At 73.2% G+C, this 26,576-nt stretch overlaps 1 protein-coding gene across 1 annotated transcript; it reads left to right on the top strand.

Annotated features, from left to right (window-relative positions):
* Nucleotides 1-1,297: 1,297 nt before the first annotated feature.
* SBF1 (SET binding factor 1) lies at nucleotides 1,298-25,288 on the top strand. Its single transcript, XM_029078982.2, has 42 exons — nucleotides 1,298-1,389; nucleotides 11,514-11,599; nucleotides 11,850-11,987; nucleotides 12,071-12,211; nucleotides 12,312-12,422; nucleotides 13,001-13,106; nucleotides 13,203-13,335; nucleotides 13,495-13,603; nucleotides 13,755-13,868; nucleotides 14,063-14,140; nucleotides 14,275-14,388; nucleotides 14,464-14,592; nucleotides 14,826-14,924; nucleotides 15,466-15,670; nucleotides 15,788-15,900; nucleotides 16,129-16,278; nucleotides 16,402-16,470; nucleotides 16,626-16,784; nucleotides 16,949-17,229; nucleotides 17,378-17,550; nucleotides 17,660-17,733; nucleotides 17,885-18,080; nucleotides 18,229-18,350; nucleotides 18,482-18,654; nucleotides 19,061-19,197; nucleotides 19,291-19,495; nucleotides 19,591-19,787; nucleotides 20,041-20,169; nucleotides 20,451-20,546; nucleotides 20,806-20,883; nucleotides 21,420-21,598; nucleotides 21,772-21,960; nucleotides 22,063-22,164; nucleotides 22,304-22,489; nucleotides 22,574-22,700; nucleotides 22,789-22,952; nucleotides 23,453-23,689; nucleotides 23,804-23,911; nucleotides 24,094-24,329; nucleotides 24,423-24,510; nucleotides 24,609-24,740; nucleotides 24,896-25,288. The coding sequence occupies exons 1-42, from the start codon at nucleotides 1,335-1,337 to the stop codon at nucleotides 24,992-24,994; spliced, it is 5,817 nt and encodes a 1,938-aa protein (XP_028934815.1). The 5' UTR covers nucleotides 1,298-1,334; the 3' UTR covers nucleotides 24,995-25,288.
* The last annotated feature ends 1,288 nt before the right edge of the window (nucleotides 25,289-26,576 follow it).

Raw genomic sequence — 26,576 nt, forward strand, 5'->3', positions numbered from 1 at the left:
TCAGTTGTTCAGTCAGTCGTTCAGTCAGTCGTTCAGTCAGCCGATCAGCCAGCCAGTCAGTCGATCAGTCATCCAGTCAGTTGTTCAGTCAGTCGTTCAGTCAGCCGATCAGCCAGCCAGTCAGTCGATCAATCAGTCATCCAGTCAGTTGTTCAGTCAGTCGTTCAGTCAGTCGTTCAGTCAGCCAGTCATTCATTCATTCATTCAATAGTATTTATTGAGCGCTTACTATGTGCAGAGCACTGTACTAAGCGCTTGGAATGAACAAGTCGGCAGGCAGTCAGTGACAGCCGGTCATTCAGTTGTTCAGCTGACAGTCAGTCGTGCAATCAGCCAGTCAGCCGTTCACTCAGTCAGTCAGTCAGTCAGTCAGTCAGTGACAGTCAGCTGGTCGTTCAGATGTTCAGCTGGCAGTCAGTCGTTCAGTCAGTCGTGCAGTCAGCCAGTCAGCCGTTTATTCAGTCAGCCAGCCAGTCGGTCAGCCAGTCAGTCAGTCGTGCAGTCAGTCGTTCAGTCAGTCAGTCAGTCAGCCGTCAGTCGTTCACTCAGTCAGTCAGTCAGCCAGTCAGTCAGCCAGCCAGCCAGCCAGTCAGTCAGTCAGCCAGCCGTCAGTCGTTCAGTCAGTCAGTCAGTCAGTCAGTCAGTCAGCCAGCCGTCAGTCGTTCAGTCAGTCGGTCGGTCGGTCAGTCGGTCGGTCAGTCAGTCAGTCGGTCAGTCGGTCAGTCAGTCGGTCAGTCGGTCAGTCAGTCAGGTCAGTCAGGTCAGTCAGTCGGTCAGTCGGTCAGTCAGTCGGTCAGTCAGTCAGGTCAGTCAGTCAGTCAGTCAAAGTCAGTGAGGGAATGAGTGAGGGAGTTGAGTGAGGGCGGTGGGGCCGGGCTGCGTTTAGTCCCCGGCGGCGGCGGCAGGGGGCGCCGTCTCCGAGAGGCGCCCGGGCCCCGCCCTCCCCCGGGCCCCCGAGGCCCCGCCCCCTCCTCTCCCCGCCTCGACCAATGAGGCGGGGCCCCGCGAGCGCGCGCCCCCTCCCTCCCCCTCCCCCCTCCGCGGGGAGGGGGAGAGGGGAGGGGCCGCCCCGCCGCGCAAGCGCAGAAGGGCAAGGGCGGGGGCGGGGGCGGGGCGGGCAGGAGCCAAGATGGCGTCGGGGCGGCCCGGCCGTGGCCGCGGGCCGCGCTCCTCCGTCCGCCCCGTCGCCCGAGGCCCGAGGGGCCGGGCCGGGGCCGGGGCCGGGGCCGGGGCTCGGGCTCGTCCCGGGCCGTGAGCGCGCGCCCCCGCCGGAGCCGAGCCGAGCCGAGCCGAGCCGAGCCGAGCCGCCCCGCCCCGAGCCGCCCCCCGGCGCCATGGCCCGGCTGGCCGACTACTTCGTCCTGGTGGCCTACGGCCCCGACCCGCGGGGTGAGTCCGGGGGCCCCCCGCCCGCCCCGGCCCGAACACGGCGCTGAACGCCGGGAGCGGAGGGAGGGTGATGGGGGGGGGGGAGGGGGCCCGGGAGCCACTCGCCCCAGGTCAGCCGGCGAGGGGCGGAGGCGGGATTCGAACCCACGGCACGAGGGCCGGGCGGGAGCGGGGGCTCAGAGGAGGCCCGAGAGCCAGGCGCCGGCCGTGCCCGGGGGCCGGAGGGGGAGGGGGAGGAGGAAGCCGGGGGCTCGGCTACACAGAGGGGTGGGCCGGGAGCTGCACCCCAGTTCTCTCCTGCAGGGAGCCCCTTTGCACCCCAGCTCTTTCCTGCAGGAAGCCCCCCTGCACCCCAGGTCTTTCCCGCAGGGTGCCGCACCCCAGCTCTTTCCTGCAGGGAGCCCCCCTGCACCCCAGTTCTCTCCTGCAGGGAGCCCCTCTGCACCCCAGTTCTTCCCCGCAGGGTGCTGCACCCCAGCTCTTTCCTGCAGGGAGTCCCCCTGCACCCCAGTTCTCTCCTGCAGGGAGCCCCTCTGCACCCCAGTTCTTTCCCGCAGGGTGCTGCACCCCAGTTCTTTCCTGCAGGGAGCCCCCCTGCACCCCAGTTCTTTCCCGCGGGGTGCTGCACCCCAGTTCTTTCCTGCAGGGAGCCCCCCTGCACCCCAGTTCTTTCCCGCGGGGTGCTGCACCCCAGCTCTTTCCTGCAGGGAGCCCCCCTGCACCCCAGTTCTCTCCTGCAGGGAGCCCCTCTGCACCCCAGTTCTTCCCCGCAGGGTGCTGCACCCTAGTTCTCTCCTGCAGGGAGCCCCCCCGCACCCCAGTTCTCTGCTGCAGGGAGCCCCTCCGCACCCCGGTTCTTTCCCGCAGGGAGCCCCCCTGCACCCCAGTTCTTTCCCGCAGGGAGCCCCTCCGCACCCCAGTTCTTTCCTGCAGGGAAGGACTGGGGTGAGGAACGAGCTTGGAGAGAACGGGCTCTGCCAGGGTGGGGAAGGGCAAGAGGCCGAGGACCGGCGCGGCGGGTTGACCTCTCCCATCACAGCTGGAGTTGGGGGAGGGGGTGTGGGACCCCCAAGCCCTCCTCCCGGTGGAGACCGGGGACCCTCAGATGTCCCCACGTGGGGCCGCCGTGCCCGCCGCCGGTGCCACGCTCCGTCTCCAGCCAGGCGGCCGGTTTAGAAAGTCTAAACCGGGGTGCCCCGCGCCCCCAACCCCGGAGGTTGGCCCCGGTGCCGGCTGTGTTGGGGGAAGGCCCCGTGGCTTCCTCTTGGCCCGGAGGTGGGGGAGGAGGAAGAGGGGGGAAGGGAAAGGGGGAGTGGGTTTTTAGGTCGCCCGGCCGGGCAGGGGGGCGAGGCCCCCGTCTCTCCGTCGGTCAAGGCTGCCCGTGGCCTCCTTTAGCGCCCGGCCAGTGCTCGGCTTCACCCGGACCTCGGCTGGAGGCTGCGGCCCCTGGGACCGAGGTGGGAGCTCGGGCTGCCCTGACCTCTGGGGATGGGCGGACACCCGCCCCCGGAAGCGTCTGACCGCCGGGTCCCGTGCCGTCCCCCCTCCTTCGGTCTCCCGAACCGCCCCCGCCGTGGCTGGGAGGGGAGCGGCGGCGGTCATCTGGACTCACGTGCGGGTCCATCCTGGGCCTGGGGAAGCCGAGGCCCACCCCGGGGGCGGGGGGGCGGGATGCGAGCCGGCAAAGGGGGAGGGGGCCGAAGGTCCTTCGTCCGGAAACCTCGCCGTCCGTCCACCCCCCGCCGCCGTCATCCGGGGGGGCTCTGCGGACCCAGGCCTTACCGTCCCCGCGCGTGGGCGCGGGGAAGGGGGGAGAGAAGAGCTCGCTGACCGTCTCGGCCGGGAGAGGGGCGCAGTGAAGCGGGTCGGGGGACCGGGTCCCACCCCCGGCTCCGCCGCCCCCGGCCCTCCCCCCCGGGGACGTCGGTGCCGCCGTGGGCGGCGGGGGCGCGTTCTTTCGGGGTCGGGGGCCGCTCCGGCGGTGGACGGGAGGGTGTCCGCCCCACGATGGGGTCACGTGGGTGTGTTTTTAGGTGCACGTGCTTGCCGGGGTCCCCCACGGCCGTCAGCGGGGAGGTCTCGCTTCCAGTGGGGAGACCGAGGCCCAGGGCGGGGAGCGGACATCCGTGGGCTCGAGCCGAACCCCGGTCTCCGGAGGGTGGCCGCCCCGGCCCCGCCGGTTGGCCCCGTGAGCCCACCCTGGCTCTGGCCCCGTGGTGTGGGCTGGGCCGCGTGACCGGCACAACCTGGCATCTTCTGGGGCGGCGCCAGTAGCGTGATTCAGTCATTAAAGCTTCCCTTCTCCTCCTGTCCCCGAGATCCCCCAAGGTCCCCGAGACCCCCCCCCCCCGCCCCGGACCCCGGTGCTGCCTGCTCGGGGGCCGGATCGGGACCTGCTCTGGGGCCTCGAGGGGGGAGAATTGGGGACCCTTTTGGGGAGGGCTCTCCTGGTCCCCACCCAGGGAATCTGGGACTCGATCACTGCCGCCTCAACCCCTGGGTCTCCCCTCGGGGGTCTCCCACCGCCCGTTCCTCCCCGCGGCCGTCCCCTCCCCGCAGCGGGACCCCCCGGAGCGCCGGGGCCCGGGAGTCCTGGCCGGCGGAGGCTCAGGCCGTCGGGGGAACGTGGAGGGGGTTCGGGGTGGGGGCCGGACCCGCCCCGGAGGGCCGGGCCGGGCCGGGCGGTGACTCACGCCCGGACTGGTTGGGTCGGTCCCTCCGGCCGGCCGCCGCCGAGTCCCGAGTGTCTCCCGGCTGCCAGGGCGCGGGCCGACCCGCCCTCCCATCCCCACCTCCGCCCCGGGGAGGACCGGGAGCGGGGGGCCCCGGCCGGGGCCCCTTCGTCCCCGGGGCTCTGGGCTACCCGCGTGCCACCCCCGCCCCGGGTACCCGGTCCTGGGGTGCGCGGACGCTCCCCCTCGCCCCTCGCCTCATCCTGGGGTCCGCCGACTCCCCCCCCCGCCCCCCGGGTGCGTATCATCCGGAGAAGCAGCGAGGCCCGGTGCATCAAGCTTGGGCTTGGGAGGCAGAGGGCCCGAGTTCTAATCCCGGCTCCGCCGCGTGCCTGCTGTGTGACCGGGGGCGGGCCACTTTCTCTGGGCCCCCTTTTCTCATCTGAAAAATGGGGATTAGATCCCTCCCACCGAGACCGTGAAGCCCGTGCCGGCCCGGGACTGCGTTTAAAACGATAACCTTGCGCTTACCCCAGCGCTGAGAACGGTGCTTGCGAGGCTCGTAGAAAGCGATTAACAAATAACCTAATTATAACTAATCATAATTACATCCCTCTGTCGTAGGCACTGTCCTGCCTTCCCCTCCACCTGCCATGCCTGCATCATCCCGGGATACTCAGGCTGCTCCCCCCTCCTCCCACCACCATGTCCTCCCTCCCTCCCCCCGCCTCTCTCTATGAGAAGCAGTGGAGAGAGCAGGAGCCTGGGTGTCGGAAGGTCATGGGTTCTAATCCTGCCTCTGCCACTTGTCTGCTGCGTGACCGTGGGCAAGCGCTTGACTTCTCTGGGCCTCGGTCGCCTCCTCAGTGAAACGGGGATGGAGACTGCGAGCCCCGCAGGGGACGGGGACCGCGTCCAACGCGATTTGATGAATCCACCCCAGTGCTTAGGACAGGGTCCGTCACGCGGTAAGCGCTTAACAGATACCGTGATGGTTATCACGCAGAGGGCCGGGGTCCTCCCGCCGCCCTCTCCCCGGGGGTCACCCGGTGTCAGCCGTGGGGCCGGCTCCGCTCAGAGCAGAAACCCGCCACACCGGGGGGGTCGGGGAGGTCTGGAGGCAGGAGCGTCGGTCGTGGCTTGGGCTGGGTGGCGTGCTCTTTCCGTCCTCCCCTCTCCCCCCTCCTCCCCAGCCGCCGTGTCTGTCCTTCCCCCTCCTCTCCCCACCCCCCCCCCAGACCCTTTCCAGCTGTCGGGGGGAAGGGGGCGGGAGCCGGAGGGGAGAGGGGTGGGACCGGAGGGGGCTCTGGGTGCGTGGGAAATGCCGGGCCGGGAAGGGGAGGGGGAGGCTTGGAGTGGCAGCATCTGGCCCGGGCCTGGGGTGGAGGGGAGGGGGAAGAAGCCGGCAGGACCCCGGGCCCTGAGCACGAGGTGCTCGGGCACGGGAAGCGAAAGCAGAGCGCTCCCAGCCCGACGGGCAGGAAGTGGGGCGGGAGCCCAGCCAGATGGGGTTTCTGGGGCTTTGCCAGATTCCCCCCGCTCCCCCCGCACCCCGCCCCTGCACCTTCCGGGCAGGCATCGGGGTCCCCGTAGGGAGAGGGGGGGCTTTCCCCGCTCGGTATGTTGGGGGTGGGCAGCGAGCATCTCTGCAGGCGGGGCCCGGCCTTTTCCCCGGGGCCCACCGGGTCCCCACTTAGCCTCCCCTCCCCTGCCCCGCCAGCTCCGGCGGCGGGGCCGAAGCCGCGGGTGGGGTGGAGGACGGGTGGAGCGGCCTCCCCGGGCTCCCTCCGAGGGCAGGCCGCCTGCTCCCCCGTCCCCGGCACGAGGGGGCCCGGAAGGACCGGTTCCGGCCTCGAAGGGGCCGCTGCGGGGCGGAGGTGGTGGGGAGGAGGGGGCGGGGTCCGTCGTCCCCGTGCCCCCCCCCCGGTTGCCGGGCAGGGACGGCGGTCCGTGGGCACGCGGGCGTCCGTGGGGCCGCGCGGGCTCCCCGGGTGGGGACGTCTTCCCGTCCGCCGGAAGCGGGCAGGCGGGTGACCGTCCCCCTCCGTCGAGGATGGGGCTCAGCCCCCGTGGCGCCGGCAGTGCCGGGCCGGGAGGGTCGTGGGGGGCGGCGGGGGGCCGGACGGGGACCCCGGCCCGGCCGGCTTCCGGTGCGGCTGCGGCCTCCAGAGGCGACACCCGTGCCTTCCTCTCGTGTGAGCGGGAACGCTCTCCGTTTGCCCGTCCCGCCCCGCTTGGGCCGGGGCCGGGTCCGCGGGCTCCCCCCACCACGGAGATCGCGGGCGTCCTGCCGGGATGCACCCCGGCCCCCCGATCTGCCTTCCTCTCTCACCCATCTCCTCGCCCCAGCCCCCCCACCGGGACCCGGGACCAGGGCCCGGAGCGAGGGGCAGCTGGAGGCTTGGGGGAGGAGACGGTCGCCCTCCCCGGGACTTTGGTCCTCCTGTTTCCCAGCAGCTTTACTGGCCTTCCCTGGCAGGGGGCCAGCAGGCGGCGAGGACTGCCGGAGAAAGAACGCGTCCCCGCCGGAGCCCGGCCCGGGGGCCGCGGGACCCGGGCAGGGCTCGGTCGCTCGGGGTCAGATGGCCGGCCCGGGCCGGGGGGCGGAGGCATCCAGGACGGGGACGTTCCGGATGCCCGGCGATCCCCCGACCCGCCTCGTGCGCGCGAACGCCCGATTCTGGGCAGCGCTGGGGTAACGGGCGAGGCCCCGGCCGGGGGCCGGGTCGTCCCGTGTGCCCCCCGCCAGGTGGGTCAGCGGGGTTGCCGAGATTGAGGGCTGGGACTCCCTACCCGTGTCCCCGTGGCAGATGGGGGAGAGGCGGGGGTCCCGCCCCAGTTTTGCCCACGCCCCGGGCGGAGCCCCCCGCCCAAGCTGTGCCCGCTGGCTACCGCTCAGCCCTAGCTGGGGGAGGGTCCCGCCCACCCGGCGACCCCAGCAAGTCCCTCCCTCTCTCCATCCCTCTCGGGCCCGGGCAGCGTCTGCCCACGGGTGGGATGAGATGTGGTCGCACCAGCCCCTGGCGGGGCCCCCTCCGCAGCCCCAGGGGCCTCGGTCCTGCCCTCCGGCCGCCCGCAGGCTGTGCCCTGATTGGTCTCTGGAGCCCCGGGGACCGGGCTCCCACAGTGCACCCGGCAGGAGGAAGAGGTGAGCGGAAGTGGGGCGGCTGGAGGTTAGGCTAGTCGCTTTGAAGTCGCACCCATATATAGTCAAGAGCCCGTGCCCCTCCGGCCCCCTGCCTCTCCCCCCCGCCCCTGCTCCGGTGGCCCCCGGGCCCGGTTTCCCGCCCCGGGGAGGGGTCACGGCGGCCGGGGGACGGCACGTCGACCGCGGGGAGGGCGCGTTCCCTCCCCGGCTCCGCTCCCCCTGCCGCGGGGGCCTTCGGGTGGGGGCCGGGGACCGGCTGGTGGAGCGGGGGGGCCGGCCCATGCAGGACCCGGGGGTCGTCCCGCCCCCGGTTGACCGGCCCGGTCCCGGCCCCGGCCCCGATCCCTCCCCGGCTGGCAGGCTGCGGGGGGGATTTCTGGGACGGGCTGTTCCCAGCAACTGGCGTGAGAACGGGAACGTCTCCCCACGGCCTCCCACCCGGGCCTGCTGGTGCCGCTGGATGGGGCTGGGGGCTGGGGGTTCCCGCCACCCGGCCCGGTGGAGATGGGGCTAGAGCTGCGGGAGAAGTGAGGTTCGGGAGGGAGGGGCGGAAGGGCGGGGGTGGAGTGTGTGTGTGAGTGTGTGTGTGTGTGTGTGTGAGTGAGTGTGTGTGTGTGTGTGTGTGTGTGTGTGTGTGTGTGAGAATGCCTCCAGGCCCAATCTGGGGGCCCGGCCAGCTCTCCCCACCCTCCCGACTTCCCCCAGACCTCCTGGGCGCTGCCTTGTGTGACCCGGGGCGGAGGGAGAGGAGGACCGGCCGGAGGGGATTTCTGGCCCGGCCGGGATCTCCCCAGCTTCCCCGCTGTCACCGGACATCCCTGAGGGGCCTCCTGGCCTCAGTGATGACAACCCTAATCAATCAATAATAATAATGATAATGTTGGTATTTGTTAAGCGCTTACTAGGTGCAGAGCACTGTTCTAAGCGCTGGGGTAGATACAGGGTCATCAGGTCGTCCCACGTGAGGCTCACAGTTAATCCCCATTTTACAGAGGAGGGAGCTGAGGCACAGAGAAGTTAAGTGACTCGCCCACAGTCACACAGCTGACGAGTGGCAGGGCCGGGAGTCGAACCCGTGACCTCTGACTCCGAAGCCCGGGCTCTTTCCACTGAGTCACGCCGCTTCCCCATCAATCCATCGGTGGTATTTATCGAGCGCTTACCGGGTAGAGAGCGCTGCACCGAACGCTGGGGGACATCAACAGAGCGAGCCGAGCCCTTCCCCTGATGATGGTGAGGGTGAAGCGACGGCAGCGGCGATTGCTCGGAGCTCTCCTGGGGGCCGCCGGGGGAGGCGATACACGACGCGGTCGGGTCGGACACGGTCTCCGCCCCGCGTGGAAGTCCCGGTCTGAGGGGGAGGGAGAGCGGGCATCTCCTCCCCGTTTGACAGATGAGGAGACCGAGGGGCCGAGAGGTGAAGCGACTCGCCCCAGGTCCCAGTGGAGGCAGAGGGCGGAGGTGGGATCCGAACCCAGGTCTCCCAACTCCCAGGTCCCGGTTCTTTCGGCCAGGCCGCGCTGCTTCTCCTCGATCGATGAGCCGCCTCGCCCCTGCTCCCCCGGCCTCTCCCTTCCTCCCCTGCCGTCGCATCCTCCTTTTCCCACGGCGTCCCACTCCCGGGGGCTACTGTGAGCGGTCCGTCTTGGGGTACTAAAGCAGTCCATCTTGGCCTGGGGTGGGGGGGCCTGTCTTAGATTTGGGGGCCAAAGTGAGGGTGTGGCCCCGAGCAGCCCCCAGGCCGACCTTCCGGCCCTCGGCCGGGCTCGGGGCCCGGACCGGTGGTCAGGTGGAGGGTCCTGGGGCCGGAGATTCCGGGCGGGGCCCGGGAGGACAGCGGGTGATGGTCAGCCCGAGTCCCTATTGGCTGCAGGCCGGGGAGGTGGGCTGAGTGCGCTGCCTCAGTTTCCCCGTCTGAGGTCAGGGATGCTCCGAAGAATAATAATAGTGGTGTTGGTTGAGCGCTTACAATGTGCCAAGCGCCGTTCCAAGCACTGGGGCAGATACAGGGTGATCGGGTGGTCCCGTATGGGGCTTACGGTTCTTAATCCCCGTTTTACGGATGAGGTAACTGAGGCACAGAGAAGTTAAGGGAAGCAGGAAAGCGGCGTGGCTCAGTGGAAAGAGCCTGGGCTTCGGAGTCAGAGGTCATGGGTTCGACTCCCAGCCCTGCCACTTGTCAGCTGTGTGACTGTGGGCAAGTCACTTCACTTCTCTGGGCCTCAGTGGCCTCATCTGTCAAATGGGGATTAACTGTGAGCCTCACGTGGGACGACCTGATGACCCTGTGTCTCCCCCAGCGCTTAGAACAGTGCTCTGCACATAGTAAACGCTCAACAAATGCCAATATTATTATTACTAAGTGACTTGCCCAAGGTCACAGGGCAAACGAGTGGTGGAGGCGGGATTAGAATCCACGTCCTCCGACGCCCAAGGCCACGCTCTTGCCACCGGGCCACGCCGCTTCTCCTGAGTGAGGGAAGCCGCGGACCCCGGGCGGCGGGGATGGAGAGCAGGCGGGCGGGTGAGGGATTGCTCCGTGTCTGGGGCGGAGGCTCCCGGGAGGTCTTGGCGGGCGGGGACAGAGGGGATGGGCAGGGTGGTCCAGGAGTCTGGGGGAGAAGCGAGTCTGACTGCTTGGGATGGGGGGACCCGACCCCGGGGCCCTCAGACCCCTCCTCGGCTGCAGAGTGGCACCCCGTAAGATGTTGGGGAGCGGGGCCTTCCTTGAAGGCCGTGCAGCTGCGGCCCCCCCTCCGAGGAGCCCGGGGCTGCCTGGGCGGACAGAGATCCTCTCCTGCCTCTTCTCCGCGTCCCCCCGCCCACCGCCGTCCTCGTCCCGCCCCGGGGTGAACCCCCCGCAGCGCCGGCTCCCGCCTGGCACGCCGGGCGGCCCGTTCCCGGCACCTCGGAGCCACACAAAGGGGCAGTGTGTGTCCCCGTCTGCTGTGCGGCGGGGCCGGGAGGGACCCCCTTCGTCGCCGAGCGCCTCTCCGGGTGGAGGAGGGCAAAGGGGAGACCTCGCCCCTTGGCAAGTGTAGGCCTGGCTGGGGGCACTGCCCCGGCGCGGGCCCCAGACCGGTGGGCCCCCCGCCGTCCCTGGGACTGGGCGGAGCCAACGCCCGGTGACCGCAAGGGGCCGGCCCCGGATGGGGGGCCCGGGGGCCTCTCTCTGCCCCCCGCCCTCGGCTCCCACGGCCCGCCCGTGTCCCGGACCCCGGCGGCCTCCCCACCCGGAGCCCCGGGCTTGCTCTGAGGCGCCCCCGCACCGGCTATTTTGAGTGGAAATTGCCGGTTTGGGTGCCGGGCCTGGGGGGGGCGGGGATGGGTTGGCGGGCCTGAGTCAGCCCTGGGGTGGGGTGGGGGCAGGATGGGTTGGGTCAGGCTAGGGAGCGGAGTGGGGCGAGGTCAGCTGGGGTGGGCTGGAGTGGGTCGGCCTCGGGGGCGGAGGGAAAGTCGAGCTTCCCCCAAGCGTCCGGTCTACCTGGTGGGGACGAGGTAATTGGGGTCAGATCGGGCCCAGGGGAACCAGCCCTGGTGGACCCTAAAGTACCCCCGATCCTCACCCCCGCAGACCGGAAACACGGGTGACAGAGGGGCCCCTGACTCGCAAGCACGATGGCCACCCCCGGGCCCGTTTCAGTTCGGCCGGCCTCAGCGGCGGGGACCCTCGAATCCTTCGCCGGCCCCCCAGGGCCCGGTCTCCGCCGGAGCGCGGCGGAGGGCCTCCCCGGCCGGTTGGGGGTCCGCCCCCCGCCAGGGCCTTTCGGGCCTGCGGCCTTCAGCCGCCCCCGGTCCCGTCCCTGGGCCCGCCGGCCTCGCCGGTCGGCCCACGGTCGGCGCGCTCCCCCCGGGGGCCTGCGGTCCCCTCCTCCTCGGGCAGCCCCCGGCCTCCCATCGGGCTGGGCCTACTGGGCCGCGGGGGAGGGACGCGCCCGGGGTGAGACGTGGGCCCTGCCCTCTGGAGCCCCATTCCGCCAGGCACGAGGGGCTCGTTCCGTCAGCTGGCAGAGCCAAGAGGGCTGGGGTGATGGGCGGCGGCAGCTGGGGGCTCTCTGGTGGCGGGGGGCCGAGCGGGCGACGGGAGTCGTTGATCAGTCAGGGGAGGCTGCCCGGTGGAGGAGTAGTTCAGCACCAGAGCCCCGCCGGGCCTCGAGCCCCGCCTCGGGGGAGGTAGGAGCCGGGCCGAGCCGGGGGCTGGATCCGACCCCGAGTCGGTGGGGACGGCGGCGGCCCGAGAGGTCCCGGAGGTCGGGCGCTTGCCCGGCCCGGGCCCTGATGGCCGCCCTCTGCCCTGCCCGCAGGGAGCGGCCAAGGCCAAGGCCAGATCCTGCAGCGTTTTCCGGAGAAGGATTGGGCCGACAACCCCTTCCCCCAGGGCATCGAGTTGGTGAGAGACGGGGACCCCCCGTGGGGGACGGGGAGGGTCGGCGGGGTCGCCTGCGGGTCGAGCGCGTAGCGGGGCCGGGGGCCGCATCTGCTGTCCTCGGTGCGTCGTCCCTCCCCCCCCCCCGCCCCGCAAACCCGGGCCGGGGGTCGCGATTCGACTCGGGGGGGCCGACCCGTCCACTGTCCGGCCGGCGGCCGTGGGGGTGGAGGTGGCCGGGGCCCAGCCCCGCCGTGACCGCCTGTCCCCGTAGTTCTGCCAGCCCAGCGGGTGGCAGCTGTGCCCCGAGCGGAGCCCGCCCACCTTCTCCGTCGCCGTCCTGACGGACATCAACTCGGAGCGCCACTACTGCGCCTGCCTCACCTTCTGGGAGCCCGTGGAGGCGGCCCAGGTCGGTAGGGGCGGGGCGGGGGGTGGGGGCCCGGGTCCGGCCAAGGGAGAGCAGCCCCGAGCCCCCGGGCTCTGTGCCGGCAGGCTCACGCTCAGAATGAGGCGGAGGAGGGCCAGAGGTTGGCGCAGGGGTCCGCTCCCGGGACCCCGGCCTCCCCGCCGCAGCTGTTCGCGCCCAAGACGCTGGTGCTGGTGTCCCGGCTGGACCACTCGGAGGTGTTCAGGGTGAGGCGGGTGGGGAGCGGGCGGCGGGTGGGGGCCGGGGTCCCGGGGAGCAGAGGGGACCGAGCCCTGTCCTTTCCCGGGTACCGCCCGGCCCCTGCAGAACAGCCTGGGGCTCATCTACACGGTCCACGTGGAGGGTCTGAGCACGTCCCTGGAGAACCTCGTCGGCAACCTCCTCACCTGCTTCGTCCCCATCGCGGGGGGTGCGCAGGTGGGTCCCCGGCGGTCCCCGCCTGGCGGGAGGGGCCCGGGTGGGCGTGGGGGGGACGGAGGGGTAGGAATCGGGAGGCGGGGCCGGGAAATCCCGGCATAGACGTGGGGGGGTGGGCCCGGTTTCTCCCGGTCGCCTGGCCGTCCTCCCCCGTGTCTGTCTGTGTCGCCCCCCCCCCCAAGCCTGTCCCCTCCGTGTGTCCCTCTGTGGCCCGTCCCCGTCCCTGCCTGGGGGGGGCGGGCCCGGCAGGATGTCTAACCGTCTGTCCGTCTGTCTGTCTGTCCCGTGCAGCCGGACTGTGTAGAGGAAGGAGCGGTATGCGTCTTCCCTATCCGCCCGTCAGCCCGCCGCCCCCCACCCGGGTGGTTCTGTCCAGCGCGGCTCGGGGAGCGGGGGGCGGCCCGGGTCCCCAGATGGCCCTCGCCGGGCCCGCCCCCGGTCCCGTCCCCTGGCGTACGTCTCCTGACCCTTCCTTGAGCGGCCCCCGGGGTGGGGGCGGGGCCCTCCGAGCTCCCTCCCCACCCCCCGCCGCCCCCCGGGTCTGACCCCGACCCCCAACCCTCCGCCTCTCCCTCCAGAGGACCATCTCCTTAGGCGTCGGCGACCGCCAGGTGATCCAGACGCCTCTGAGCGACTCGCTGCCCGTCAGCTGTTACAGCGTCGCCCTGCTCTTCCGCCAGCTGGGTGAGCCGGGCCCCGGGGCGAGCGGAGCGGGTGCAGGGGGAGGGCCCGGGCCGGGGCCCCGGCGCTGACCCCCAACTCCGGCCCCCCTCCCCGCAGGCATCACCAACGTTCTGACCCTGTTCTGCGCCTGCCTCACGGAGCACAAGATCCTCTTCCTGTCCCGCAGCTACCAGCGCCTCACGGACGCCTGCCGTGGGCTGCTCGCCCTGCTCTTCCCGCTCAAGTACAGGTCGGCCCCAGGCCCCCGCCGGCGTCTCCTCCCGCTCCCCTCTCCGCCCCCCCTCCCCCCGAGGTGTCTCCGGGAGCAGCGGGCTCCCCGGCCCCTTCCCCGGGATCCTCGGGCCCCCCCGGGGGTCCCGGCCCCCGCTGAGCCTCCCTCCCGTCGCAGCTTCACCTACGTGCCCATCCTGCCGGCCCAGCTGCTGGAGGTGCTGAGCACCCCGACCCCCTTCGTCATCGGCGTCAACTCCGTCTTCCAGGCCGAGACTCAGGAGCTGGTGAGAAAAGCCTGCCCCTGGCCCCCGGGCCTGCCCCCACCCCGCACCCCGGCGCCGAGCGGCTCCATCCAGCCCGGGGCCGCTGGGCGCCGTGGCCGCTCGCGGGGGCGGTCCCGGCCCCCTTGACCATCTTCCCCCACCCCGCCTGCAGCTGGACGTGATCGTCGCGGACCTGGATGGGGGGACGGTGACCGTTCCCGAGTGCGTCCACGTGCCCCCGCTCCCCGAGCCGCTGCACGGCCAGACCCACCGGGCCCTGTGCATGGTGAGCAGCGGGTGGGGCCCGGCGGGGGGAGAGGTCTCACCCGCTCACAGACCCCCCGGGGCCTGTGCGTGGCGAAGGGGGTGGGGCCTCGCTGGGAGGTGTCACCGGCCACCCTGGTGAGTGGGGGGGCACGGGCGGCGGAGCGGCCGATCCCGTGGGCCGCCGCCCCCCGTGACCTCACCCCGGGCCCTCAGGTCCTGGACCCCGAGCTGGAGCTCGCTGACCTGGCCTTCCCCCCGCCCTCCAGTTCCCCCCCGTCCCTCAAGATGCAGGTACCGGGGGTGGGATGGGGGGGCCTCGGAGGGGTGGTCTCTCCGGGGGTGGGGGGAGGGGGCGTCGCGGTCACCCTGCCGGGGAGGAGGGGCGGGGGGGCGGTGCGGCCGGTCTGAACGGGCCCCGCCCCCAGGACAAGGAGCTGCGGGCGGTGTTCCTGCGCCTGTTTGCCCAGCTGCTGCAGGGTTACCGCTGGTGTCTGCACCTCGTCCGCATCCACCCCGAGCCCGTGCTGCGTTTCCACAAGGTGGGGCCCGGGGGCCCGGGGGGCCGGGGGCCGGGGGCCGGGGGCCGGAGCCTCACGGTCCGCCCGCTCCTGCAGGCGGCATTCCTGGGGCAGCGAGGCCTAGTGGAAGATGAGTTTTTGCCCAAGGTGCTGGAGGGGATGGCGTTCGCCGGCTTCATCTCCGAACGCGGGGACCCGTTCCGCCCCGTCGACCTGTTCGATGAGGTGCCGCGCCGGGGTCGGGCGGGGGACTGGACTCGGGTGGGGGGGTGGGTCGGGCCGGGACCAGCACAGAGGATGGGACCGGGGCCCCGGGGGAGCGGGATGCCCCGACTGTCCCTCTGGCCACACGCCCCCTCCCCCCCAATTAAGGGCTGTGGAGTGAAAGCTGGGGAGCTCCCCCTCTCTCTCCCCATCGCCCTCACCCTCGGTCCCCCTTCCCCCCGGCCCGCTCCCAGCTGGTGGCCCAGGAGGTGCAGCCCGTCGGGGTCGAGGAGAAGCAGCCCCAGCGCGTCCTGCGGCATGTGAAGGAGCTGGCGGAGGCCCTGTACAAAAACGTAGGAGGCCACGGAAGGGGCGGGGTGGGGCCTGTCCTCCTCCCACGCCCCCGCCACCCCTTCCTACACCCTCTCCCCCTCCTCCCTGTCTCCATCACTTTTTCCCCCTTCCTCCTCCCCTTCTCCAGACCGTCCTCCTTCCCCACTTCATCCCTCCTCCCGCATTGCGTGGCTCAGTGGAAAGAGCCCGGGCTTTGGAGTCAGAGGTCATGGGTTTGAATCCCTGCTCTGCCACCTGTCAGCTGTGTGACTTTGGGCAAGTCACTTCACTTCTCGGTGCCTAAGTTACCTCATCTGTAAAATGGGGATTAAGACTGTGAGCCCCACGTGGGTCAACCTGATTCCCCTGTGTCTACCCCAGCGCTTAGAACAGTGCTCGGCACATAGTAAGCGCTTAACAAATACCAACATTATTATTATTATTATTATTATTATTATTATTATTATTCCCCCCTTCTGCTCCCCTCCGACTCTTCTCTCCTCCCCGCTCCGTTGCCGTCCTTTCCCGCTCTCCACCCTCCCCTTCCTCCTTCCCCGGCAGGAGAATCCTTACCCAGCGGTAGCCATGCACAAGGTGCAGAAGCCAGCCGAGGGCTGCCACCCGCAGCGGGCGCCGCGGCCGTTCCCGCGGCTGGACGAGGGCACGGTGCAGTGGATCATCGACCAGGCCAGCGCCAAGCTGCAGGGCGCCCCGCCCGCCGTGCGGGTGGCGAAGAAGACCCTGGTGCCCTCTGGCCCGCCCATCGGTACGGCCAGGAGCGGGGCTCGACCGGGTGGGTGGCTGGGACTCCGGGGGCGGGGTGGGGTTCCGAGATCCGGGGATCCCCGGGAGGGTGTGACCCCCCCCGTCCCTCCCCCGCCAGCGGCCATCGTGGAGCGGAATGGCGGGTTGCAGGTCAACAACGCGCGGAGGCTCGAGGTCGTGCGCAACTGCATCACCTTCACCTTCGAGGGCAAGATGCTGGAGGCCAAGAAGGTGCCTCCCCGATCCTCTCCAGTCCTCCCCCGGCCCCTCATCCTCCCCGATCCCCCCGATGCCCCCCGTCCTCTGGGTCCCCGGGTCCTAGTTGTTCCCCAGCCCCCAAACCCCCGGCGCCCCCCCCCCCCCCCCCGCAACCCGAGCCCCCTTCTACCGGGCCGGAGGGTCCCGCGACTCCGGGCGTCACGGGCCGGGCCCCAGCACGAACCCCCGCACCGTCCCCAGCTGCTCCCGGCCGTGCTGCGGGCGCTGAAGGGCCGGGCCGCCCGGCGCTGCCTGACCCGCGAGCTGCACCTGCACGTGCAGCAGAACCGCTCCGTGCTGGACCACCAGCAGTTCGACTACGTCGTGCGCATGATCAACTCCTGCCTGCAGGTGCGGGGGCCGCCGGGGCCGGCGTTCACCGAGCGGGCGGCGGGCGGGTAGGTGGACCGGCGGGCCGGGTGCCGGCCAGCGGAGGGGGAACTCGGGTCCGTTCCTCCCTCTCGCCCCGAACAGGACTGCGCGGCCACGGACGAACACGGCATCGCGGCCGCCCTGCTGCCCCTGGTCACGGCCTTCTGCCGGGTGAGTGGGGGTGGGGCCGGGGGCCGGGCCGTCCTGCCCACGGGGGGACACCCCCCCCCCGCCCCTCCTCCTGCCCCACACCCGCCAGACCCGCCCCGCCCCGGGCCGTGCGCCAACCCCGGCCGCCGTCGTGACCCCCGTCCTCCGGCCTGCAGAAGCTGAGCCCGGGCGTGACGCAGTTCGCGTACAGCTGCGTGCAGGAGCACACGGTCTGGACCACGCCCCAGTTCTGGGAGGCCATGTTCTACGGCGACGTGCAGACCCACATCCGTGCCCTCTACCTGGATCCCGGCGGCAACAGCCCCGTGGCGCGGGTACCGTTGGACCCCCGGGGCCGGGGCGGGCGGGGCGAGGGCGGGTGGCGGGAGGGAGAGCCGGGCGGGCCGGGACGCCGACGCTTGTGTGGCAGGCGGCGCTGGACGGCGAGGGGCCGGCCGGCCGGCAGATGCCGCCGGAGGAGGAGGAGCGGGAGGAGGAGGACCACGGGGGGCCACCGGAGGAAGAGGAGGAGGAGGTGGAGGAGGAGAAGTCGGCTCTGGAGGTGGCGGCGGAGCAGCGGCGGCTGTGGCCCACGCTGACCCGGGAGAAGCAGCAGGAGCTGGTGCAGAAGGAGGAGAGCACCGTGTACAGTCAGGCCATCCACTACGCCAACCGCATGAGCTACCTGCTCCTGCCCCTCGACGCCAGCAAGGGCCGCCTGGCGCGCGGGACCCCGCTGGCCGACGCCGACAGCGTCAGCAACAGCCTCGTCACCAACAGGTGCGCCGCCGGGGGCGGGTCGGCCGGGGCCGGACCGGGGCCGGCCGGCGGCCGGAGACGTCGGCGAGGGCCCGGAGCCCCGGGGCGGAGCGGCCGGGCCGTCACGTCGGGTCCGCCCGGCGCCAGCCCCTGGGTCCGGTCCCGGCAGCATGGCGGGCAGCGTGGCGGAGAGCTACGACACGGAGAGCGGCTTCGAGGACGCGGAGGGCTCGGACGCGGCGGGCGCCGTCGTGAGGTTCATCAACCGCTTCGTGGACAAGGTCTGCACCGAGAGCGGCGTCACCAGCGAGCACCTCAAGAGCCTGCACAGCATGGTGCCAGGTACCGGGGGGCGGCCGGCGGCGCCGGGCGACCGGGGCGGCGGGCGCCGGGCGACCGGGGCCGGGGGGGCCCAAAGGGGCTGGCAGTGAGGGCGGATGTGCCCGGGCAGACATCGTCCAGATGCACATCGAGACGCTGGACGCCGTGCACCGAGAGAGCAAACGCCTCCCTCCCATCCAGAAGGTGAGGGGGCCGAGGGGGCGGGGCGGGGGGGAGGGGGGACCTCGGGCGGCGCCCCCTCGGGCGGCGCCCCTGGCAGAGCAGCGCGGGGGGCCGGCGGGGAGGGAGCAGGGCATCCTGAGCCCGCCCCCAGCCCCCCGCCCCACCTCCGTAGCCCAAGCTGCTGCGCCCGAACCTGCTGCCCGGCGAGGAGTGCGTGCTCGAGGGCCTGCGGGTCTACCTGATGCCCGACGGGCGGGAGGAAGGGGCCGGGGGCGGCGTCGGCGGGCCAGCCCTGCTGCCCGCGGAGGGCGCCATCTTCCTCACCACCTACCGTGTCATCTTCACCGGACTGCCCACCGACCCCCTGGGTGAGGACCCTCCCCGTCGCGCCCCTCTCCTCGGCCTCTCCCTCGAACCCCGGACCGTCTCCCCGGACCTCCCGGCTCCCAGCCCCGGTCCGTCCCTTCACGCCCCTACCCCTGACTCGCCTCCTGCCCCCCGACTGTGCCCCTCCAGCGGGGGAGCAAGGGGTGGTCCGCTCCTTCCCCGTGGCCGCGCTGACCAAGGAGAAGAAGATCAGCGTCCAGGTGGACCAGTGCCAGCTGGACGGGCTGCGGCTGCGCTCCTGCACTTTCCAGGTGCGCCCCGCCCCTCCCTCCCTCCCCCTCCCGCCCCTCGGCCCTCCCCCCCGCCGTCGACGGCCCCCCCGGCCCGGGCAGCGCGGCGGGGCCGCCCCGACCCCTGACCCTCGGCCCCCTCCGGCCCCCAGCTGCTGAAGATCGCTTTCGACGAGGAGGTGGGCTCCGACAGCGCCGAGACCTTCCGCAAGCACCTGCAGAAGCTGCGCTTCCCCAACCACGTCCACAACACCTTCGCCTTCAGCGCCGGCCAGCCCGCCCCCGCCCTGCAGCCCCGCTCCAAAGAGAAGAGCCCCTCCCTCAGGTAGGCGCCCCGCCCGGGAGAGAAGAGCCCCTCCGCCGGGGGCCGCCGGGGTGGGGGTGCGGCGGGGAGCTTCGGGCCGGACTCCGGGTGCCCCCGCCGAACGGACCGCCGGGGTCCGCGGCCACCCCCCCCGGCCCCCGCGCGTCGGTCCGTCCCCGGGATTTAGAGGGCGCTGTACCGGTCGCCGGGGAGAGTACAAAAGGACGGGGTGGGCAGATGAGACCTCCCGGAAGCCCGGTCTACGTGCGTTGGGCCCCGTCGAGCCGCCCGAGGCCGGGCGGGGGGAGGGTGGGGGCCGGGGGCGTCGGGGCCGCCCCTAGGGGTCCGGCCGGCCTTGTCCGCCGGGCGGCCGCGGCGGGCGGGGTCCCCGGCCACGGTCCCGACCCGGCCCGCCCGCCGCCCCCAGGACGCTGTCCCGGAACCTGATGAAGAACGCCAAGAAGACGATGGGCCGCCAGCACGAGAGCCGCCGCAAATACCACCCGCCCAGCCTGGGGACCCTGCTCTCCCAGCCCGCCGACGACCCGGACGACCCCATCTCAGGTGGGCGTGGGGCGGCGGGGCGGCGGGGGGCGGCGGGCCCGGCCCCGCCGGCCGGCCGGACCCTGACGGCCCGCCGCCCCCGTGCCCGCGCAGCGGCGGAGGAGGCGGAGCCCGGCACGCTGACCCCCGGCCCCAAGCCGTGCGACCGCCTGACCCCGAGCCACCCGGTGGACCGGGCCTGCTGCCGCGACTACCAGCGCCTGGGGCTGGGCACGCTGAGCAGCAGCCTGAGCCGCGCCAAGCACGAGCAGCCCTTCCGCCTCTCCACCGTCAACCGCATGTACGCCGTCTGCCGCAGGTGAGCCCGCCCCCCCCCCCCGGCCCCGCCGCGGGGTGGGGGGGAGGGGCCCGGCCCCGAGGCCCCTCCTCCCGCCCCCGCTCTCCCGCCGCCAGCTACCCGGGGGTGCTGATCGTGCCGCAGAGCGTGCAGGACAACGCGCTGCAGAAGGTCTCGCGCTGCTACCGGCAGGGCCGCTTCCCGGTGCTGTGCTGGCGGAGCTGCCGCTCGCGCGCCGTGCTCCTGCGCTCCGGGGGGCTGCACGCCAAGGGCGTCGTCAGCCTCTTCAAGGCCCAGAACGCCCCCTCCCCAGGTACCGCCTCCCCTGCCCCGGGTGGGGTCCGCCCGCCCCCGCCCCGGTGTCGTGCGTCCCCCCCCTCCCCGCCACCCCGGCCCGGGCCCCTCCCCGGTCGCCCCCGTCGTTCGAACGCGAGCCGCCGCCGCCCCCCGAGGGGCGGAGACCGGGGCCCACCCGGGCGATCCCTCCCGGAGCCGAGCAGGGCGCTCCGCACGCGGCGAGCGCTCGGTGGGAATGACGCCCGGCCCCCTCCCCTCCGCCCCCGCAGGCCAGTCGCCGGTGGACTCCAGCAGCCAGGAGCAGGAGAGCTACCTGCAGGCCGTGGTCGGCTGCCTCACCCACCGCGGCCACGAGGCCTCCGGCCGCAACACCCTCGGCGGCTTCTCCTCCGTCCACGGTGAGGGCGGGGCGGGATGCGGGCGCGGCGGGGCGGGGGCCCGGGGCGGTCGGCCAACGGGTTTGCTAGCCCAGGATCCCGGGCGAGGTAAGACCGCCGCCCCCGCGCTCCCTGTCCCCCCGCCGCCGCGACAAGACGAGAGCGCGTGCGCGCGCGGCCGTCCGCCTCCCCGCGTCCCCGCCGCCCGGTAGGCCGCCCGGCCGCGTCCCCGGCCCGCCCCTCCCCTCCCCCCGGGGTCCGGCCCGGGGCCCGGTCAGAGCTGGGGTCTGGTGCCGCCGCAGATCCCTCCGAGCGGAGACCCCGGCCGGCCGGGCTGGGCTCCCTGATGAAGCAGGTGATGGGCGGGAAGGAGGACGGTGGCGGCGCAAGCCGTGGAGGTGAGAGCCCGACTCCGCCCGGCCCCCACTTCCCGCGGCCCCCCCCCCGCCCCGTCCTCCCCTCCGCCCGGCCGGGATTCCCGCCGGCCCCGCGCCTCGGGGCCGCCGGAGGCCGGTGCCCGAGGGCCTTCTCCGCCGCGACGGGAGCGTGTCCGCCGCCGCCCCCGGACGGGTGCCGGTTTCGGGGGCGGGGGGACCCCGGGAAGCCGGAGGGAGCGCTCTGGCTCCCCGCCTGACTCCCCGCACTGTGCCCCCCCAGTGCCCGGCCACAGAGCCGGGGTGACCACCCTGTCTGGTCCCGTGGCCACCCCGGGCATCAGAAGGACCAGTCCCCGAGGTATCGAGCCGGCCTGCCGGCCTGCCTGCCTGCCTGCCTGCGTGGCACTAATGCCCCGTGTGCATGGCCCGGGTGCTAACCCTGGCCGTCCTGCCCCACCCTGGGCGCTAACCCTTCCTGACCGGCCCCCCGGGGCACTTAACCCTGCCTGTCCTGCCGCCCCCTCCCCCCCCGGAGACTAACCCTGCCCACCCACCCTGGGCGCTAACCCTGCCCTCTCCCGGGCGCTAACCCGGCCCACCCCGGCCCCCTCCGGGTTCTAATCTCGCCCCTCCCAGCGCCCCCCCGGATGCCGACTCGGCCCATCCCCGCCCATCCCGCAGGCTGACCTCGCCCACCCGGGCGCTGACCTGTCCCCTCCCACGGCCCCGCCGCCCCAGCCCCGTCTCCCCGCCCCCGCCGCGCCCCCACCTCCGTCCTCACTGGTGGCGGGGGCGTCTCCCGGCTCTGCTCCAGCCTCGCAGGTAAGCGCCGGCCGGGCTCCCTTCCGGACCCTCTCCCCGGCCCCCTCCCTCTGACCCCGGCCCTCCCCACAGGGAAGTGGGGCAGCATCCGCGTGAGCGGGCGCGGCGTCGGCCCCGGCGCGGACGTGGGCTCGCGGCTGGCGGCCAAGGAGCTCCCGAGCCCCCAGCCCAACGGGGGCCCCCCCGAACCTGGCTTCCTGCACCCTCCCCGGGCCGCCCTCTACATCATCGGGGACAAGTCCCAGCTCAAGGTGACCTGGCCGGGGGCACGGGGGGCGGCCCGGAGGGGGTGGGGGAAGGGGCCCGTCGGGGAGGGGGGCGGTCGGCGGGCCGGCGGAGGGGAAGAGGGCGACGGCGGCCGTCCGGGGGGCTTCCCGGCTCTGACTCGGCCCCGGGCGTGTCTGTGCCCGGCGGGCGGGACCAGGGCGTGAAGCCGGACCCCCTGCATCAGTGGGAGCTGGTCCCCATCGAGGTGTTCGAGGTGCGGCACGTCAAAGCCAGCTTCAAGAAGCTGCTCAAAGCCTGCGTGCCCGGCTGCCCGCCCGGCTCCGCGCCCAACGAGGTCAACCCCACCTACCTGCGCTCGCTGGAGGAGTCGGAGTGGCTAGGCCAGGTCGGTGCCCGCGTCCGCGCCCGGCGGCCCCCGCCCCCCGACCGGCGGCGTCCGCCCGCCCGCCCCCTGACCGGCCGCGCCCGCCCACCCCCTCCCTCCCAGATCCACAAGCTTCTGCAGTTGTCCGTGCTGGTGGTGGAGCTGCTGGACTCGGGCTCCTCGGTCTTGGTCAGCCTGGAGGACGGATGGGACATCACCACCCAGGTGCGGGGGCCGGGGCGGCGGCGGCGGCGGGGGGCCGGGCCGCGGGGGGCCGGGCCGCGGGGGGCGGCGGGGGCCCCGGGGGGGCGGGGGGCTCCGTGCCCGGCCGGCCCCTGGAGCCGCGGGCGCCCGGCCGGCGCAGGTGGTGTCCCTGGTGCAGCTGCTGTCGGACCCGTACTACCGCACGCTGGACGGCTTCCGCGTGCTGGTGGAGAAGGAGTGGCTGTCGTTCGGCCACCGCTTCGGCCAACGCGGCACCCACACCGTGGCCGACCAGAGCGGCGGCTTCGCCCCCGTCTTCCTGCAGTTCCTGGACTGCGTGCACCAGGTGGGCGGGCGGCGGGCCGGGGGCGGGCCGCGGGGGCGGGCGGACCGGACCCCGGGGCGCTGACGCGGGGGCGGGGGCGTTCAGGTCCACCTGCAGTTCCCCATGGAGTTTGAGTTCAGCCAGTACTACCTCAAGTTCCTCGGCTACCACCACATGAGCCGTCGCTTCCGCACCTTCCTGCTCGACTCGGACTGCGAGCGCGTCGAGCTGGGTCAGCCGGGACCCCGGGCGGGGCCGGGGGCCGGGCGGGGCGGGCCCCCGGGGCGCGGCGGGACACTGAGGGGACCGTCCGGGCTCAGGGCTGCTGTTCGAAGAGAAGGGGGAGCGCAGGGGCCAGCCGCCGCAGCCGTCGCAGCCGTCCCAGCCGCCGCAGACCTGCCGCTCCGTGTGGGACTGCGTCGAGCGGCTGGGCCGGAAGGCGCCCGTCTTCTTCAACTACATGTACGCGCCCGAGGATGGCCAGGTGAGGGGCTGCCGGGGGGTCTCTCTCCTCTCCCCACTTCTTTTCTGCTTCCCTCCCTCCTCTCCCTGCATCTCTCTCTCTCCCCCGATCCTTTCCCCCCATCTTCCTCTCCCCCCATCTTCCTCTCCCCCATCTTCCTCTCCCCCATCTTCCTCTCCCCCATCTTCCTCTCCCCCCATCTTCCTCTCCCCCCATCCTTTTTCCCCCGATCCTTTCCCCCCATCTTCCTCTCCCCCCATCTTCCTCTCCCCCCATCTTCCTCTCCCCCCATCTTCCTCTCCCCCCATCCTTTTTCCCCCGATCCTTTCCCTCCCTCCCTCCTTCCTCTCTCCCTCCCATCCTCTCCCCATCATCCCTTCTCCCTCCCTCCCCCTCTCTCCCCATCCTACTCTCCCTCTCCCCCTCACCCCCTCCATCCTCTACCCCTCCCTCCTCTCCCTCCATCCTCCTTTTGAGCCTTCCTCAATCCTCCCCTCCCCGACCTCTCCCTCGGGCTCCAGGTACTCCGCCCCTACAGCAACGTGTCGAACCTCAAGGTGTGGGACTACTACACGGAAGAGACCCTGGCCGAGGGCCCCCCGTACGACTGGGAGCAGGGCCCGGGCCCCCCCGAGCTCCCCGCCGAGGACGAGCGGCCGGACGGGGCGGCCCCGCCGACCGGCAAGCGGCGGGTCGTCTGGCCCTGCTACGACAGCCGGCCCCGCGCCCAGCCCGACGCCCTGACCCACCTGCTCCAGGTGGGCCGGGACTCCCGCCGACCGACCCCACCTCCCCCCACCCCGGTCCCGGGAGCCCGTGACGACCGACCCCCGCCTCCCCGGCCCGGCCCCTGATCTGCCTTCTGGTCCCAGGAGCTGCAGCGGCTGGAGAGCGAACTCGGCCGCGGGCCGGAGCGCTGGAAGGACACCTGGGACAGGGTCAAGGCCGCCCGGCAGAGCGAGGCCCGGCCCGAGGGGCGGGTACGTGGCCGCCCACCCCGTCTCCCGCACCTCCCCCTCCCCCGCCGGAGCGCCCCGGCCGCGGCCCCCCGTTGCCCGTCCCCACCCCCGCCGGTACCCCCGCGAGGGGCCCCTCCGACAGCCCCCCGCAGGGCACCCCCCCGCCCCTCACCCCTCCCCCGCTCTCCGCTCCTCTCCTCCAGGGCACCCCCAGCTGGATGCTCGCGTCCAGCATGTCCCACCACCGCCGCTCGCTGGGCATCTACCTGCAGGAGGGGGCGGCGGCGGGGGTGGGCGGCGTCGGCGGCTCCTGCCTGAACCTCAGCCTGGACGGCGACGACGCCGGCGCCGCCTCGGCCCTGGGCGGCGGCAAGGCGGGCGCCCGCCGCGGCGCCGGCACCCTCTACAGCCAGTTCCAGATGGTCGAGAGCGAGAACAGGTGCCCGCCGGGGCCGGCCGGGGGCGGGGGCGGGCCGGGGGGCGGGCGTCCCCGGCCGCTGTACGTGCCCCTGTCCCCCCCCCCGCCCCGCAGGTCGTACGAGGGGATCCTGTACAAGAAGGGGGCCTTCATGAAGGCCTGGAAACAGCGCTGGTTCGTCCTGGACAAGACCAAACACCAGGTGAGCGGAGGGACGGGGCCGGGGGGGCGGCCGGGGCGCCGGGCGGCCGGGGAGGCCGGGCCCGCGCCGACCGCCCGGACGGGCCCGTGCCCCGGCAGCTGCGTTACTACGACCAGCGGACCGACGTGGACTGTAAGGGCTTCATCGACCTGAGCGAGGTGGAGGCCGTGACCCCCGGCGCCCCCACCATGGGGGCCCCCAAGAACGTGGACGAGAAGGCCTTCTTCGACGTGAGCCGCCGCCGCGCGGGGCCGGAGGGGCGCCGGGGGCGGGAGGGGCTGGAGGGCCAGGTCCCGACCGGGCTCGCCTCCGCGAGACCCGAGCCGGGCGTGGGGTCGTGGGCCCCGGGGCGGGGGGGCCGCTCACGCCCCGTCTGCCTCCGCAGCTGAAGACCACCCGGCGCGTTTACAACTTCTGTGCCCAGGACGGGGTGCAGGCTCAGCAGTGGGTGGACCGGATCCAGAGCTGCCTGTCCGAAGTCTGACCCGCGGCCCGCGCTGGGATCCCGGGGGGGAGGGCCGGGGTCGGGAGCCCGGCGGCCCGGCCCTCCCCCGGCGCCCCCGCGCCCGGCTCCGTCTCCACGGACCGCCGCGGGGGAGGCGGGGGAACGGCCGGCGTCCCCCGTCCGCTCATGTTTACAAGCCCCGGCGGGGCCCCGGGCGGTCAGTATTGTCCGGCCGAGAGCGGCCGCGTTTCGCCCCCGGCGCCCCGGGGCCCGGCGCTCGATTCCGTACGGGAACCGGCGGCCCCCCGGGGCCGCCGCCGCGCCCATCGAGCCGAGCTTCGCCCCCGCCCCCCGCGTCTTCGCCCCCCCGTGCCCGTCCCCCTCCGTCCCCGTCCGTCCCCCCAGCCCCGGCAGGGAGAGGCGAGGCCTCGGCTTCAGGGAGGGATCCCGGCCGTCCCCGCCCCCTCCCCTCGGCACCGCCCCCCGCCCCCCGCACGTGGGACAGGCGCCCCCCGGCCCCGGCTGGGTACGCCCCCCACGGGGGTGGTGGCCCGGCGGCCCCGGGCCGGCCGTCCCCGAGGTACAGCCCCCGCCCTCTGGTCCCTCACCCCAGCCTGGATTGGAAAGTGACCCCGGAAGGGGTCCGGGGCGGGGGGACGACATGTGTTTTGTAAATAGTCCGAGCCCCCCACCACCCCCCGTGGCTGCCGCAGGAGGTGACGGCAGGGTCGAAGGACATGAACGTTTCTGTAAATGTGCTCCCCCCCCCACCCCTCCCACCCCCGTGCCTCCCCCATGTATCGTGCCTAGAGGGACAGGTGTCTGACCAGAGGACTGATGGGATTTAATAAAAAAAGGAAACCTCTCCCCGGCCCCCCGCCTTTCCCTCTGGCCTCCCCTTGGGCCCCGGGCGGGGGTGGAATCGGGGGTGTGCCCCGGTTGGGCGGCCCCCCCACCCCAGACACGCGTGGACGGGGGCCGTTCGGCGGCCCGCCCGGACGGCCCCGCGGGGCCGGAGAGGTGAGGGGCGGCTCGTGCCGCCCCCTCCGGCTGCAGCTGGACTCCCGGTGGCTCCCTGAGAGGGAGCGGGTGCGGGTTCTGCGATCGAGCCGGCAGCCTCCCGACGAGGCCCCCGCGGAGGAGGGGGCAGCCGCCCGGTGGGGGGACGAGGCCCCGGCCGGCCTCGCTCCCACCCGTCCCCGGGGCTCCTCCGTCCCCGGGTCGGGTCTTCACCCGAAGGAGCGGCGAAGCGGCCTAGGGGCGCAAGCATCTAGACGGTTCTAACCCACCCGTGCCCTTTGGGGATTTGGGCAACCGGGCGGGTGGGCGCATTACCGGTGGATCTCCCCGGGCCGCGGTCACAGCCTGGCCGTCGTGCCCGCCTCCGTTCTACCGCGCCCCTTGGGTCGGGGCCTGGCGGAGAGGTCCCGGTCAGGTCGGGGGAGGCGGGCGACCCGGGGCCCGGCGTCGGCGCTCCTCGGTGGGAGGCGCCGGCTTCGGCGGCATCCTGGGCCAACCCGGACTCTCGGGCCGGGTCTCCCTTAACGTGGTCCCCTCGGCCTCGTGAGGCCACCGGGGCTAAGACCATGGGGTCCTAGGCTTGGGGGTCAAAAGACCCCCC

Source organism: Ornithorhynchus anatinus, chromosome 14 (assembly GCF_004115215.2).
Source record: "Ornithorhynchus anatinus isolate Pmale09 chromosome 14, mOrnAna1.pri.v4, whole genome shotgun sequence".
Lineage (NCBI taxonomy): Eukaryota > Metazoa > Chordata > Mammalia > Monotremata > Ornithorhynchidae > Ornithorhynchus > Ornithorhynchus anatinus.

Coding starts and splice junctions, on each gene's coding strand:
- SBF1 (XM_029078982.2), top strand. CDS start 1,335: ATGGCCCGGCTGGCCGACTACTTCGTCCTGGTGGCCTACGGCCCCGAC. Junction 13,336..13,494: donor CTCTTCCCGCTCAAGTACAG/GTCGGCCCCAGG, acceptor CTCCCGTCGCAG/CTTCACCTACGTGCCCATCC. Junction 17,551..17,659: donor CCTGCACAGCATGGTGCCAG/GTACCGGGGGGC, acceptor GTGCCCGGGCAG/ACATCGTCCAGATGCACATC.